This window comes from Lygodium microphyllum, chromosome 16 (assembly GCF_053477565.2).
Source record: "Lygodium microphyllum isolate KBCC chromosome 16, Lygodium_microphyllum_v1.1.10, whole genome shotgun sequence".
Classification (NCBI taxonomy): domain Eukaryota; kingdom Viridiplantae; phylum Streptophyta; class Polypodiopsida; order Schizaeales; family Lygodiaceae; genus Lygodium; species Lygodium microphyllum.
This window is the reverse complement of record NC_141150.1, coordinates 15,119,619-15,134,310: the sequence shown is the minus strand read 5'-3', so window position 1 is coordinate 15,134,310 and position 14,692 is coordinate 15,119,619. Positions and strand designations below refer to the sequence as shown.

The 14,692-nt window shown below is 42.5% G+C and overlaps 1 protein-coding gene across 3 annotated transcripts in view; it reads right to left on the bottom strand.

Moving 5' to 3' along the window:
• The window catches only part of LOC148022553 (uncharacterized), a 109,390-nt gene that overhangs the window by 28,607 nt on the left and 66,091 nt on the right, over positions 1–14,692 (bottom strand). For all 3 annotated transcript variants that reach the window (XM_087695502.1, XM_087695501.1, XM_087695500.1), the window contains exon 7: positions 1,704–1,774. In XM_087695502.1, coding sequence (XP_087551628.1) covers positions 1,704–1,774 — 71 coding nt within the window. The remainder of the gene's footprint in view (positions 1–1,703; positions 1,775–14,692) is intronic.

Sequence of the window (14,692 nt, the reverse complement as noted above, 5' to 3'; positions counted from 1 at the left end):
CGATTGGCTATTTCTTCATTCCCTATAAGTAGGGATTCTATCCAATAAAGGACCATCATAGATGACCATTGAGAGCCACATAGATATGTAGAGCTAGGCAACCTCATCCCCTAGTCTAAAGCATGTCAGAAAACTATGAGGTACCAAGCTATTATCTTCCATCACTATCAGACATTCCTAAGGAGGCTCAAGTTAGCACATACCATCACACACGGAGATCCCCTCCATCATAACCCTACATCAAATCTTTTAGGATTGTGGGAGAGCCAAGAGAACTTCTAGCTGTAGATAACTCTATTTGTTTTTTGGGTTTATTTCTATTGATTCATGAGGAGATATACAGTGGATTAATTCTACTCACTATTTTGGCCTTTGGTGTTGATATTTTTAAGTCCTTGGGTATTTCTCTAGCCCTACGTGGACCCTGTTTTTTTGCCATTGTTCATTTACACACCCGATTAGCTGACCAACCAGATCCCTAATTTGCTGGTTGGCTGGTATGTAGGTTGGACTGATTCTCTCACTTTCACCTATTTATAGCCTCCCCATTGTACGGTGCATTGGTTTGATTGCTCTTGTCATCACAAACTTTGTGTCCATCCTTTTCCTCTTGTCCACTCCTTGGCGTTTCTATTTCCATCAGAAAATATACCCTGTTCTCACCATTCTAAGCTTACTCGGAAGATGGACAACTGTTTATTGTGGAGCATTGCAGTCCAGACCTATGTCTCTAGATATAAGTACTCCTGGCTGATTGTTTTTACTGACACAGCAGTATTCAGCACTCTCCGAGCCATGTTCCTGGAAGAAAACTGCTCTATTTTTGCAAATCACATCCACCCATCTATAGAATGTACCATCAGAGAGAGCCCTCTCTTGCTTTCCACTTACACATTTAAGGAAGGCTTTAGTTTCTAATTAGGTTTATCACACTGTGAAGACATAAAAATTACTTCCTTAATTGCCCATTTCACTAGTTCCTTCACATAATTTAAGCTTATATACATAAGCAATTGAAAACAATTCTTGAAAACACTTTGTGTTGCTTGTACAACGTAATCCCTCCAAGATAGATATCCAACCAGTGGATATCCCAACACTTCTGGGCTAATTCACCCTGGCCCTTATTTATGCCCATACATTTGACTCATGAGGCTTCATCTACCGGCACCCTAAAACACTGTTTGTTAGGGTTCTAATTCTTTTATGTAGGTAGTCGTATTTGCCTGGCTCTATACTAACGTCTTGTAGAAAGCCACCAAACTAATCGGATCTACCTATCCATAGAACGCACCCACCATGCACCCCACCCTTCCACATTCCACTCAAACATCCAAGGCATACTTTAGTTTTCTAATGAGATCATATCACACTATGTGGACACATGAAAACAACTTCCTCAATTACCCATTTCACTTCTTCATGTAATTTACACACATACACAAAAGCAGTTGAAAACACTCCTTTAAGAAATGTCACCCTTTCTTGATGGAGGCTTAATCCACACTGAGGATTCACATGCCAGAAAATACCACAGCTTGGCAGCCAATTTCCCTAAACAACAGCATGCTACAATATAGACAAGCATTTTATGTTGTTTAAGTTCCTACATTTATACAAACACCTACCAACAGTATACAATTATACCACTGCACCTTCTTTTCCATAGTAACATTCCTCAAAATCAGTTTCATAGGAAGTACCAGTCTGTCTGCAAAATTTCTGAGCGCAAATCTTCTAAAGCTGCTATGCTGGCGCGAGCAACAATATCATCCTGCCAAAACAATAGGATTTAAGTCTAGGCTAATACTCAGCAGGCCTTCCAAGTTTTCTCCTCAAAGGAAAATGCCTATCTGTCCTGTAAAATATTAGCTGTTAATGCAACAAGTTTGTCACTCAGCTCAATGGTTAAAACACGAAAGACAACATACTATACAGTGAACGTGCTGTGAAATGCCTCATCATGAAAGCATCCTGGATCCATCTACAATACTTCCAAGAGGCATGCATTGCTAACTTGAAGGTCTCATGCTTCAGAAACAATTTTGGCAAATGCACGTACTTTTCAGGCCCAATACTTTTAAAATTTCACCAAGAAAATGCAATGTGTACGTGGAACAAAATGTATTTCCGAGGCATCATCCTACTCTACATATTCTAACGAACATAATCTACCAATTGAACGATTGTGAATAAGTGAGCTTCTGTATGTTCAAGCCACAGTCTTGTTAATTTAAATTGAACCACAATCCTCTGGCTAAGATGGCAAAGCCAAAAAGAAAGTTTGCAATAAAGCTAAGATGGATAAAGCCAAGCTCATTAGCCTTTCTTCAAGAAAACACCATAAGCTCAAAATTTTTTAAAACTGAACCTGAAGAAATCTCCTGCCAAGGCTCAGGCATCACAAAACATCTCCAAGTGAGGTCTGAAACTTATGCAGTCAGTGGTGATAGACCCGTCCAAATTGAAGGTTCAGTAGAGAGGAAGAAGGTACTACCTAGCCTAGAAAAAAGACGACTTCTTCGCCTGCCAGTGGGCTAAGATCACCACATGCCACTACTTAACAAAGATCTCAGAAAACTCAAGTCTACTGCCACGCTGGAGGAATTTCAGTAACAGGGGATCAAAATGGGGTCAAAATGGACAATACCCAATAGGCTGTCCGAAGTAAAGCCACAGGGAACAAGCATGGCTGCTGCAGAAGACAATGCAATGAGCAAATTAAGGAAGGAGCTGGAATCCTTAAAACTAGAAAATGCAAGGAGGAATCCACCTTGCTCTAACTAAGAGAGAAAATTAAGGAATCGAATAAGGGGAAGCAGACTGCTACACCAAACACTGCTATGGTGTACTTCCTGCAACAACTCTGGACATTCCCACCCACACTGTGTTTCCAAAAAGTTTTGTAGCCTTTGTCAAAACTGTGGACATGCAGATATAGAATGCTACTATTTGAAGGGTTTTCACAAGCTACAACAAGAACACATTGTAAATATTCTTAACTATCGCATTCTACATCCAGATAACTTCCAAGGCCCTACCAACGTAGATCCAAGAGAAGAAATTTTCCAATCAGGTCAGGACTAAACATATGGAAATCCCCCAATATTAGCAAACCACAACGCCCCCCCCCCCTTTATGGTCAGCCCATCCAACTATGCCCCTAACTTGTATGTCACAACTCCACAATACCCTACTTTAGCCTATCCATTCTTGTGAACATATGCTAGGGTTTGCATAGAGAAAACATAGAATGTACAAACACAACTGAAACACTGTAACGCAATAAATGGAGAACGCAAAACACAAAACGCAAAAGCGCAAACACAATCAAAGAAGAAAGAGAACTCTAGAGTGAATGAATCAATGCTGTAAATGAATGAGAGAAAGTACAAAATGCTCAAGGACAAAGCTGTCCAACAGCCACCACTGGCTCTCCTGTGAGCGGGCTGAGGGAGGTGTCGATGTGTGTTGTCCACCATAGACAAATCCCGAGTGCAGTAACCACTAGTTAGAGCAAAGGCTGATGAAGAAAAGTGCTGAAAACACCAAAATGGCCTGCTGTAGATACAAATGCAAAGTCGATGCTGAAAATGAAAGGGAAGCTGAAAAATGGCCTGCTGTAGATACAAATGCCACAGCTAGTGGAAGAGGGCTGATGGCTGAAACCTGCCAAACAAGGATAGATTGAATGATGCGTAGCCTATCTATTTACAGATGTAGAAGGATCCTCCCAAATTAGGGTTTTGCTTATGGGACACACAAACTCTTTAGGACCATACACCGTTCAATGAAACTTTTGGTAATTTACATGTTTTGGGGTTGTTATAATTAGCTAATCAGTTTATAATGCATTTTGAGCCTCTTAGGCCCAAAATTCGAACCATGAGGGGACTGGAAGAAAAGCTCAAGCCTATTTCTACCCCAAGGCATCCCACCCCAAAGCAACCAGGGCACCAGACAAAGGGTGCATGTTAGCTGCCTAGTAATCTATCAACACTGCAAAAGCAACGGTTATCGTACCAAGGGAGTCCAAGAGAGGCCAAGGCATCAGACAAAGGTGCTCGTTAGCTGCCCAATGGCCTACCAAGACCTGCAAAGACAGATGGAACCGCATTGAACTTTTTTTCATTTTTTGAGAAAATATGATTTGCGGCCTATCAAGGAATTATGCCCTAGGGGGAGACTGAAAAGGGATCGTTGGATCCCACACATCACAAAACAGACAATCTATCCTGATCACTCGAAGGTGTCGATGACAAAGGAAAAGGGTGAAGAAGTATGAAAGGTGTGGTAGTAAGGTGGTAGAAGAACCGTCAGTGGAAATAGCTATCTGCTTAGGGGTGCTTTGCACAATGAGATACATAGAGTAATGCTATATGATGAGAATGTACATGCAATAGGTACCACTCAAACAGTGTCCCTCGTGAGAAAATTGTTCGCTTGCCCAAGCACCCTTTTGAAAGCTGATGTTGATCATGTAATGCAAAGGGAAGGTACAATAGGGAAGGGAGGTTGATTGTTGGATTTAACTAATGCCTACACTCACAAAGGAGTCTCGATGATCTGCGATAGGACAGTGGGGCACTTTTTACTCTCCTTATGAGAGGTTTTTTTCCCTAGTTACATTATCTTCTATTTTATGTGTTTATGTTACACAATTAAGTCAATTATTACGTTTTACACCTTTCCAGTGTAAACACAAATTAACAACCATAAGGTTTAAGAGTTGTACTTTGCACTTTTATTACACTTGTGGTAATTTCATTGTGAGTTGTGGTATGTCTTCACTCTCTCACTCTCTACTATCAACTATGTGCTCTTAGCCGAGAGCTTCCATCTCCATCCCTCACATTTGGTATCAGAGCTATGGACTCGCACACTCCATCTTAGCCTCTCAAAGATCTCGCTCATCTTAGCTTCAACTTCACCCATGTGTACATTGGACAATTTTGATTAATTGTGACACAAATTTGTCAATTACAACGTGGTGCATGCTGTAATTTTTGGAAATTTTCAGATTTCCAAGTTGTTTCAGCTTTGGCTCTTGCTTTTGATCGAATGATGTATTCACATATGTGTCCAAGGAGGATAGATTGGATGGCAATAATCATTCTCTATGGTCTTTTATGATGAAGAATGTGTTGATTGTAAAAAATCCTTGGGATTATGTTAGTGGTATCCATCCTAGAGTTGTGGCTCCTACAACACCTTCAAGAGAACGTGGTCAAAGGCCCAAAACTTGAAAGGCCCGCTCCAGCTCAGATACTTCCCCAAAGATCAGCAATACAAAAGGCTTGGAACACACGGGATGCTCAAGCATTGTCACTGATTGCATTGTCAATTCAACGGTCTATAATCCTGTATATACACTCTGCAGTGTCTTCAGAGAAGCATGGCTCACACTTGAGCAGATGTTTGCTGGAAAAAAAGAGACACACCTCTTTCTTGAAAAAAGTACTGGAGAGTGTGAAGATGGATGAAGGTGATGCCATACAAGATCATCTTAACAAAATTCAGACTTGCGTGAGTAGTTAATGAATGTAGATGAGTATTATTCTAAGGCACAATTAATATCTAGAACTATGTATTCTTTGCCGCCCTCTTATTTGGCCCTTCATACGGCCTTAAATCTCACCATGAGAATTTCTCTACAGCCAGTTATTTTTCTTTAGTTGGTTAGTTTGCTCCTAGAAGAAGAGCAAACAAGAAAGAACAGTGGGGTACATGTTATAGCCTCTGAACATGCTTTTATGGCGAGACAGAAGGGCAAGGTCAGCCAGACTAGAAATGCTCCGTAGAGTTCTGAATGCTCAAGTACTTCATAGAGTAACAAGAAATAAGGGGGCATGTAAGCCAAGACGGGCAAGTGCCATTATTGTAAGAAGCAAGGTCACTATATCATGGAATGTAAGGAGTGCACTACCAAGGAGAAGGAGTCAAGGATGCCTATTTTTTTATGCACCTTCTACCGCTACAAAGTCCGCGTCTTTGGTTGTAGACCATGACTATTGTTTTTACACTTGCAATTATGACTCTTCTAGGACTAATAGAGCATTTAGCCTGAGATAATGAATGTAAGAGCGTATAGAATGCCTAAAGGCAGAGCAATTAAGTGTCGAAGAGTGACAGTCAGTCCATTGAAGACGGATCCCAAGTGCAATGACCACCAGCCAGAGATGAGAAAGTGCTAAATAATCAAGGACACTAGATTGGTCACCAACACACAGCAATCGAAAGCATAAATCTAGTAAACGCAGTAGTGTACCATCAGAGGAACACTGGAAACTGATCGCCTGAGGCTAACAATTGTCAAGTGATAATAGGAAAGACGTTTGTTGATGTCGACCACCTCCTAGACGGTAAAAACGCAGGTATTGTAGCGGTTGCCCTGTGGGAGATATCGCAGCAACTTGTTACCTGGCACCAGATACTGAAAACATAGGTTGATCAAGTGTTATGATGACATAACAGATGGAGACCTCCAAACAACAGGGTGATGGCTAAAAACAAGTCCCCCTAGGGCTAGCTAGTGATGGGCTGCAATCGGTGATGGCTAGGTAGCTGATGGTAGGTAGTTGATGGCTGAAATCTACACAGTAGAGCGAGAAACCTGCACAAAAGGATGGGGCTGAATGGTGGGCAGCCCATCTATTTATAGATGTTGAAGGGTACCCCAAAAAATTAAGGTTTTAGGGCAACTTTAAAACTCTCTTCAACTACGCACCAAATTTGGTTTTTTCATTAATTAAGTGTGTTTTGGGGCTGTTAAAAATGCTAGTTATCTATAAAGCGTGTTTTAGCTCAACATCCCCACTCAAGCCCAAAACTTTGTCTAAAAGGGATGGTCTACAATGTTTACCCCAAGGCGTCCCATCCCAAAGTAGCCAAGGCATCAGACAAAGAGTGTATGTCGATTGCCCAATGGCCTACCAAGACTACAAAGGCGATAGTTATCTTATGAAGGGAGTCCAAAGTCAGATGAAATAACTTTTTTTTTGTTGAAAAGGAGGGAGGGGGGGGATTTTGGATGGAAAGTTCATTTTAGGGGTGGCACTGATTAAGTAAGAAGACAAGAGTAGGAATCGTACACCCAACACATTACAAAACAATACAAGCATACCCATCCACTCAAGGATGTCGATGATGAGGGAAAGGTGATGGCATATCATGGAAAGAAAGATGGTGGTGTAATCCACTGATGGAAACAACTTAGGACCTGTCCAATAGTGCTCTGCACAATGGGATGCATAGTATGCTATATACTGAAGAATGCTCATATAGCAGGTGTCACTTTGACAATGTCCTCGTGGGAAAATTGTCCACTTGCCCAAGCACCCTAGTACAAAGATGATGAAATCATGCGATGCATAGAAAAAGATACAACAGGGGGGCCAAGGGAGGGAAGGGCTGATATGGAAGACAAGTGCCAAAATCAATAGAATACCAAGAAGGGTAGAAACCCCCTCTCAACTTAGATGTCGATGCCAAAGAAGGAAGAGGAGCTTGAGGATGTCGGTCTTCATGTGGTGCTGAGAACCATATGGAGAAAAATGATGAAGCATCCCTAGAGGAAGAGCAAGGATAGAAGTCATCACCATGATAACATCAAGAGAGATGCTACATGACCCGCCTCAAAAGGGAAAGCCTCCCTGCTGGTAGAATAGTAAAACTCCAAGTAGACGGGACCATGCAAGGAACGACGTGCAACTACTGTCTCCAGCTTAAGAAGGATTGGTGCAAACCTACATGTTAACCCAACAAAGAAATACAAAACCCTGCAAAAGCGATCAAATCTACAAGCACTGAGGTGAGTAGTGAGATGCTTTGAAAAACAAAACTGAAATTAAAAGAAAGCAAAGCTAAGTGCAATACAATGAGTATCTAAGTGTGCAACGGAAGTCCAAAGAGGGAAAGGCTAAGTGTGGCCACCATCGCGTACGACGAGGTGGAGAAGCGATCTTAGAAGGAGCAATGGATACCCTAGGAATGGATGCATAAAGTGCAATAGGTGAGTCACTAGCAAACCAATTAGCTAACCCTTCAAGAGTAGTGAAGAACATAGACTATTAAGATTGTTCGTGTGCCGTATATTCAGTAGCCACTGGGGAAAATGAAGTAGATAATGCAACAGTGGGAGGCATAGGCCCACTAGACTAGCCAGCCGAAGTGGAGGCAGTGGCAGTAGTCTAGGGTGGTTTTCTATAGGAAGACCGTGGGCATTGGTACGATACTCCTTGTCCACATGGCCCAACCTTTGGTAGTGTGTAAAACCTATTTTTCTTGGGAATTTTCTGCCAAAGGGGTTGTGTTTCTATGGTTCCATCTAAGAAAGTGGTGTTACCCCTTGGTTTGGCTTGCCTTTGTATCTTGCAAGTTCTTGCCACTAGTGGTTTTCCTTTCCAAAGAAGAGGCAGTCAACCCTCGCACCTCTAAATGGACGTGTGTGGACTTCTTGTGGACTTAATTGTGCAGCCTTGCATAACGCAAAAACTGGCACTCAAACTTGTATAAGGTTGGAAACCTACGTAGTGAGGTAATGTACTAGATAAAATGGAAGTATTTGTCAGGAAATTTGTTCAAGAAGAACGCGACCTGATCGTCGTCTGACTTCAGGGAGCCAGTACTAGCAAACTCGGCGAGTTACCGCCGATATTCAACCAACTTGACTTTCAGATCATTCTCTTAATGGAAAATCTTGAAGCTTAAAGTTGAGACTGACACGTCAAGTGCGATCTCAAGCTACATAACGGTTAATGAGATGACTTCAATGATTAGATGCAAGGTGGAAATGTTGTAATTGAGAGTGGAACTCAAGAAGCAACCCTTGCATTAACTCAACATTGGCTATGGCATTGAAAACTCTCCATCGACGGATGTGATCAAGGAGAGGTAATCGAGGGTCCGACATAGGCGTGATACCAACGATGAGGTCCCAAAATCCTTGAGATTCAAGCACTTATTGAAAGTTCAATCAAGTGGTGAAAAACGATCCATTAAAACATGCCTTATCTGTTAAAGCATTCTTGGCCATTGCAGTAGGAGTGGTAGTGCTAGAAGATGAAGAAGGTATATAATGGGGGTAGGCTCAATAAGAGAAATAGGGTGGGGGAGCAGAGTACACTTGGGAATGAATCCTAGAGTGCCCACCATGCACCCAAGAAGTGTGCATAGCGGATCCAAAGGTGGGTATGGTTGGACTAGGTATGGGCATGGTAATCGCATGAGGGACCCAGGGTGGAGGGATAGAGACACGTGGAGTAGAGAATGGAAATCCCTACATAGGAGTGACCCAAGGGATGTGCGACGACAGTCCATAAGCAGAGGATGGATATCCCTACGTCTATAAGGTCGTGCGAGGGGGTTGTGAGTGTTTGGGGGTAGTGAGGGGGATGCCCATCACAGTTGTCCCAAAGTGGAAGGATGTGGTAAAATGGGAGCATGTGGAAGGTACAATGTACCTAACGATGCACCAAGAGGTGGTGTGAATGGAGGATAGGTAGATGATGGAATGCTGAATGAGAAGGTGCTAGGAGCTGAGATGGAAGATCGAACCCCTAGTGTGATTTGAGCGGAAGTAAAATGTAATCCAAGATTTTGAAATGAAGATATGAGTAGATCAGAATGTGGAGAAGATAGTGGTGGGATGGGAGGGAGTTGAGAAGTGTGGTTTACTTGCTTAAATGAAATAGATGACATAGATATACCTAATCAAGGGTATTTGCTTCGAGAGCCTTCTATATTAAAGTAAACATTATGAAAATCATCCGGATCCTACACAACAAAGAAAGAAACAGGAGAGGATTTTGGCTCAAATGGCTCAAAGGGATTATACGAACCTAACATAAGGCCTGGCTGAGATAAAGGATCACCACATGTACCGAATGCCATGGTCCCTCTAAGATCAGAGACATGGCCAATCTCACCAATCGGCCCAAACGGAGTAGTAGCACTCATTGGAGGAGTGTAAACCGAACTGTACATGATGCACAAGTACTCCCCAAACTCTTTATTTGTAAGATAACTAGAATAAGAAGAAGAAGATGGTAACGATGAAGGTATGCCTACCTCCTCCTCAAGACCATAATGCCTTCTCAAAGCCTTCAATGAAGGGTAGCCGAATAGGGCATCATAGGATCCCTAGAAGAAGGTGCCTCAAACATTGAGTCAAAATCGAGTCGCCTATGAGTCTCGCACAAAGAGTAGCCTCCACAATCACTGCACAATACTCTTTAGAAAAGCAACAACTCTGATACCATGTGAAGGTATGCTAGGGTTTACACTAAGGAAACACAGTATGTACAACCAAGACTCAAGCACAAAGACTCAGACAAATACCAACAAAACTCAAACCCTAAACACAAAACTCAAACACAGAGACAAACACAAAGAGAAGAAACTCTGAAGTGAATGAATGCTGTAAACGAATGTAAGTGTACAAAATTCCCAAGGCCAGAGCAATGCAGTGTCAGAGAGTGACATCCACCAAAGATGGATCCCAAGTGCAATGACTACTAGACGGAGATGAGAGAGTGTTGAATAATCAAGGGTAGCAAGATGGTCACCAAAACACAGCAGTCAAAGGTTGAAATCTAGTAAATGCAGTAGTGTATCACCAAAGGAAGGCTGAGAATTGTCAAGTGACAATAGAAGAGGTGTTTACTAATGTAGACCGCCTGTTGGATAGCAAAAACGTAGGTATTGCAGCAATCACTTGGTGGGAGAGATGGTAGTAGCCTGTCACTTTGGCACCAAATGCTGAAAATGCAAGCTGATCACGTGCTATGATGACGCGGCAGATGGAGATCTCCAAACAACAGGGCGATGCTGAAAACAAACCACCTAGGGCTGGATATTGATAGGCTGCAGTCAGTGATCCACCTGGATAGTAGATGGTAGGTGGCTGATGGCTATGAGAAACCTACACAAAATGATGGGGTTGAATGGTGGGTAGCTCGTCTATTTATAGATGTTGAAGGGCGCCCCAAAAAAATTATGGTTTTGGGGGACCCCTAAAACTCTCTTGAATTGCACACAAAATTTGTGTTTTTTATTAATTAAGTGTGTTTTGAGGCTGTTTAAAAATGCTAATCATCTGTAAGCGTGTTTTAGCTCAAGATTTATGTCACAAATTCTTCATGACAGTGAGTGCACTACAATCACGGAGGCTCCCACACAGGATATTTGGCATCACACCATGCAAGAGAAGCGCGATACTATGGAGCATAATCATACTTGGGAGTTGGTTCCGCATCCCTCAAAGCGGAAGGTAATAGGTGTGAAGTGGGTCTAAGACCAAATACCTTGCTGATGGTTCCTTGGACAAGCACAAAGCTAGACTTGTTGCCAAGGGTTTTGCTCAAAGGGTAGGCTTGGACTATTTTGAGACTTTTGCACCTACGACTCGAATGTCTATGATTCGGGCTATCTTAGCTCTTACAACCCACCACCGCTGGCCTGTTTATCAGATAGACGTCAAGTTTACTTTCTTGAATGGTGTCCTTGACTTACTCTCGGAGTTTGGTATGGCTGATTGTAGATCTATTTCATGCCCCATGGACCGAGCGTCCAAGCTTTTGGCAGCCAGAGATCCCCTTACAAATGTTACCCGTTACATGTGTCTTGTTGGCTCCCTCATATGGCTTATTCACACTCAGCTGGATATATCGTTTATTGTGGCTCAGTTGTCTTCTTTCATGAAGACTCCCACTCAAGAGCATTGGAGAGCAGCCTTGCACGTTCTTCATACTTACAAGGGACTCGATCCTATGGGATCATGTATGGAGAGGGGGACTTGAACCTATGGGATCATGTATAGAGAGGGGTTTACTCTCTTTAGTTGGAGTGACTCTGATTAGACATCTAATGTGGATTCAAGACACTCCACCACAAGTTATGCCTTCTCCCTTGGATAGAGCAATAAGAAGCAGTCTATTATGACCCTTTCTTTACAAAGACACTGTATCAAGCATTAAGTTCTACAACTATGGAGATGGTTTGGCTTCACTGCATGTTCTTGGAGATTGGCTTTTCCAAACCTGGACCTATGGAGCTACGTGTGGACAACTAGAATGCTCTTGCTCTAGCATATTTTTTGGTTTTCTAGAAGCTACGAAGCATCTACTTTATCACAAAAATCCATCTCTACAACCTTTGGATTCAGGTATATTGAGCTAAAATTAGTTTTATACTATAGAGTGTTGAGCTAAAAATGCATTAGCCTAACTTAAACAACCTCAAAACATGCTTAATTAATGAAAAAAACCTCTTATTTGAAAAAACGTGATCCTAGAGAGTTATTGTGTCCCACATGCAAAACCTTAATTTGGGTGCCCCAAACATTCTATAAATAGGCATGCAGCCCACCACTCTCCCTTAATCTTGTTTTTGCAAGTTTCAAGAGTTGTATTTCTGTTGCCCACACCCCGTTCACAGAGGATATCGTGGTCACAACTTCCCCTAGTCATCTACTACCATCTAACGCCTCATTTGAGCCTTTGCCTATAGTTTGCAGTTGTCGTCTGGTGCCCTGGAGCTTTCGCCTATAGTTTGCTACTGCATTTCATGCTAACGTCAACATCTGGTGCTATCGCCATCAGCCTGGAACTATTGCCCTAATCTTCTCTCTTCTCTTAAATGCTATGTTTTTAGTTTTTGGCTGTCCCCCGGACATTTTCTCACCTCTGCCTGCTACATTGCACCTAACAGCTATCATTCAGATTTTCTCTCTCCTCATGTACCTACGTTTTTAGTCTTTCTCTCTCCTACATTCCTGTCTACATCAGATCCAACCTTCCTTGGTGTGTTTATTGGTGTTTGATACTCGGAGGCTACCTTTGTTGTGATTCAGGATCCGTTCAGAGTACGACACACTCTATAGCTCATAATCTCTACCTTGATCCTAGAGATATAAGAGTTCGAGGTTCAGTATTCACTGCATAGTGTGTTTGCTGCTTGAGCACTATATATTAATTATTCATTCACTTTATTATTCATTGTGTTCATTGTCTCTGAATTTCCCTAACCCTAATCCTGACTCTGTTTTGAGTTTATCAGTCTGTACTTTGTTGTGCAATTGATTTTGTGCTTTTTTGCATTTAGAGTATTTCTTTGCATGGTATCAGAGCTAGGTAATCTCTAAGAAACCTTGGCCTTCGATTGGAGAGCTCATTTGCGAAAGAAGGAACAATAGAAGGGCTAGATGACTTCGAATACATTCACAACACCACTCCAATCTCCAGAGACAAACATAGATAGAAACAATCAGGAGTGGGCCTCCCAGCTTCATATTGCCTGATTTAACATGGGCAAAGAACCATTGAACTACCATGTGTCAGAAGTGGTGCAGCAATGGAAGCATAAACAACATGCTGAAATAAATTGCTGAAACACAAGACAAGAGAAAGAATAAACACAAATACAGATAAGAACTTAGATGTATGCCCGAGAAACGGAATCCATATCGAACACGAGACAGCAACATACAACAGTGAATCACTGGCTGTGTGAGCACCCTAGCACCGGCTCATCTCTCCCCAAACGAATCCACAAATGATGGCTGAAGTACACAAGAGGAGGAGGAGCCCTAGCAATATATAGGCATAAAATGGGGGAAGCAATAAATGCAATCGGCCAGCATTTAATGCTGGTCGGCAGGCATTAAATGCTCCCTAGCCCTAAAAAGGGCACCAAAAAATGCCAGTAAAAATACTACATAAAATGTTGTAGTCTATATAGCACAGACTCACACCTGAGCTGACTAATCTGCTAACACCCTCTCTTAGATTAGGGGTGATCTAATACCATACAATAGTACAATGATGGGTTATCATAAACTATACAACATAGAACCACCAGAAGAACCATGGATATCCAAGCAGTGAGTGGCCAGCCCACCACCAAGATGCCTCGAAGAGTATCTGACATCGATGTCAATCATAGCAACACCACCTGAAAATAGAGAAGAATCATAGCAGCTCTCTGTGTTATGTCACCTATGTCACTCAGGACATACAAGACCAATCTGCCAACCATATCTCTGAACATGTGATCATGGAATCCCCGCCTTCGGCCAAAACTGCCAAAGTGTCCCCTCATGTGAGCTCTCTGTCAAGTAACCAGCCCATCATGAACCTGGATGTCAATCCTAGCTCCAGGATTTGTACCTGCCAGACTTCACGCAATGCGTCAGGGATGTCCCTCTCTCGATCCTGTGCATCTATATAAACATATAGATGAGGCACAGCTACCTCATCTCACCACCCTCTCACACTCCCTCTTTGACACCGGAGAGTCGTGAGGGATATCCGCATCACCACCACTAGAAAGCAGCTGAGGAAGGGGCCACTAAGCCCTTCCCACGATCCGAAGAAGAGGATCCCTTCCGCGCCATGGACTTTGCCTTCGCTAGAGGATCGGACTCGAAATCCGAGGCAAATGATGGCTCGTCGGAGGAGTCCGCATCCTGCTTCGTCTTCTGCTCCTTTGTCTTCTTGGAAGCCACTAACTCTTTGCAGCCCTTCCTTAAATGACCTTTCATGCCACAGTGGTAACACTGAGCCTTCGACTTCTTCATCTTGAAACCCCTCTCTGAAGTTGCAAAAGCCTCACCTGAACCTCCATAATGTGACGGATGCTGCCTCTGTAGTCACAGAGTAGCCTCATGCTCAAGTAGCATAGAGGACATGTGAAG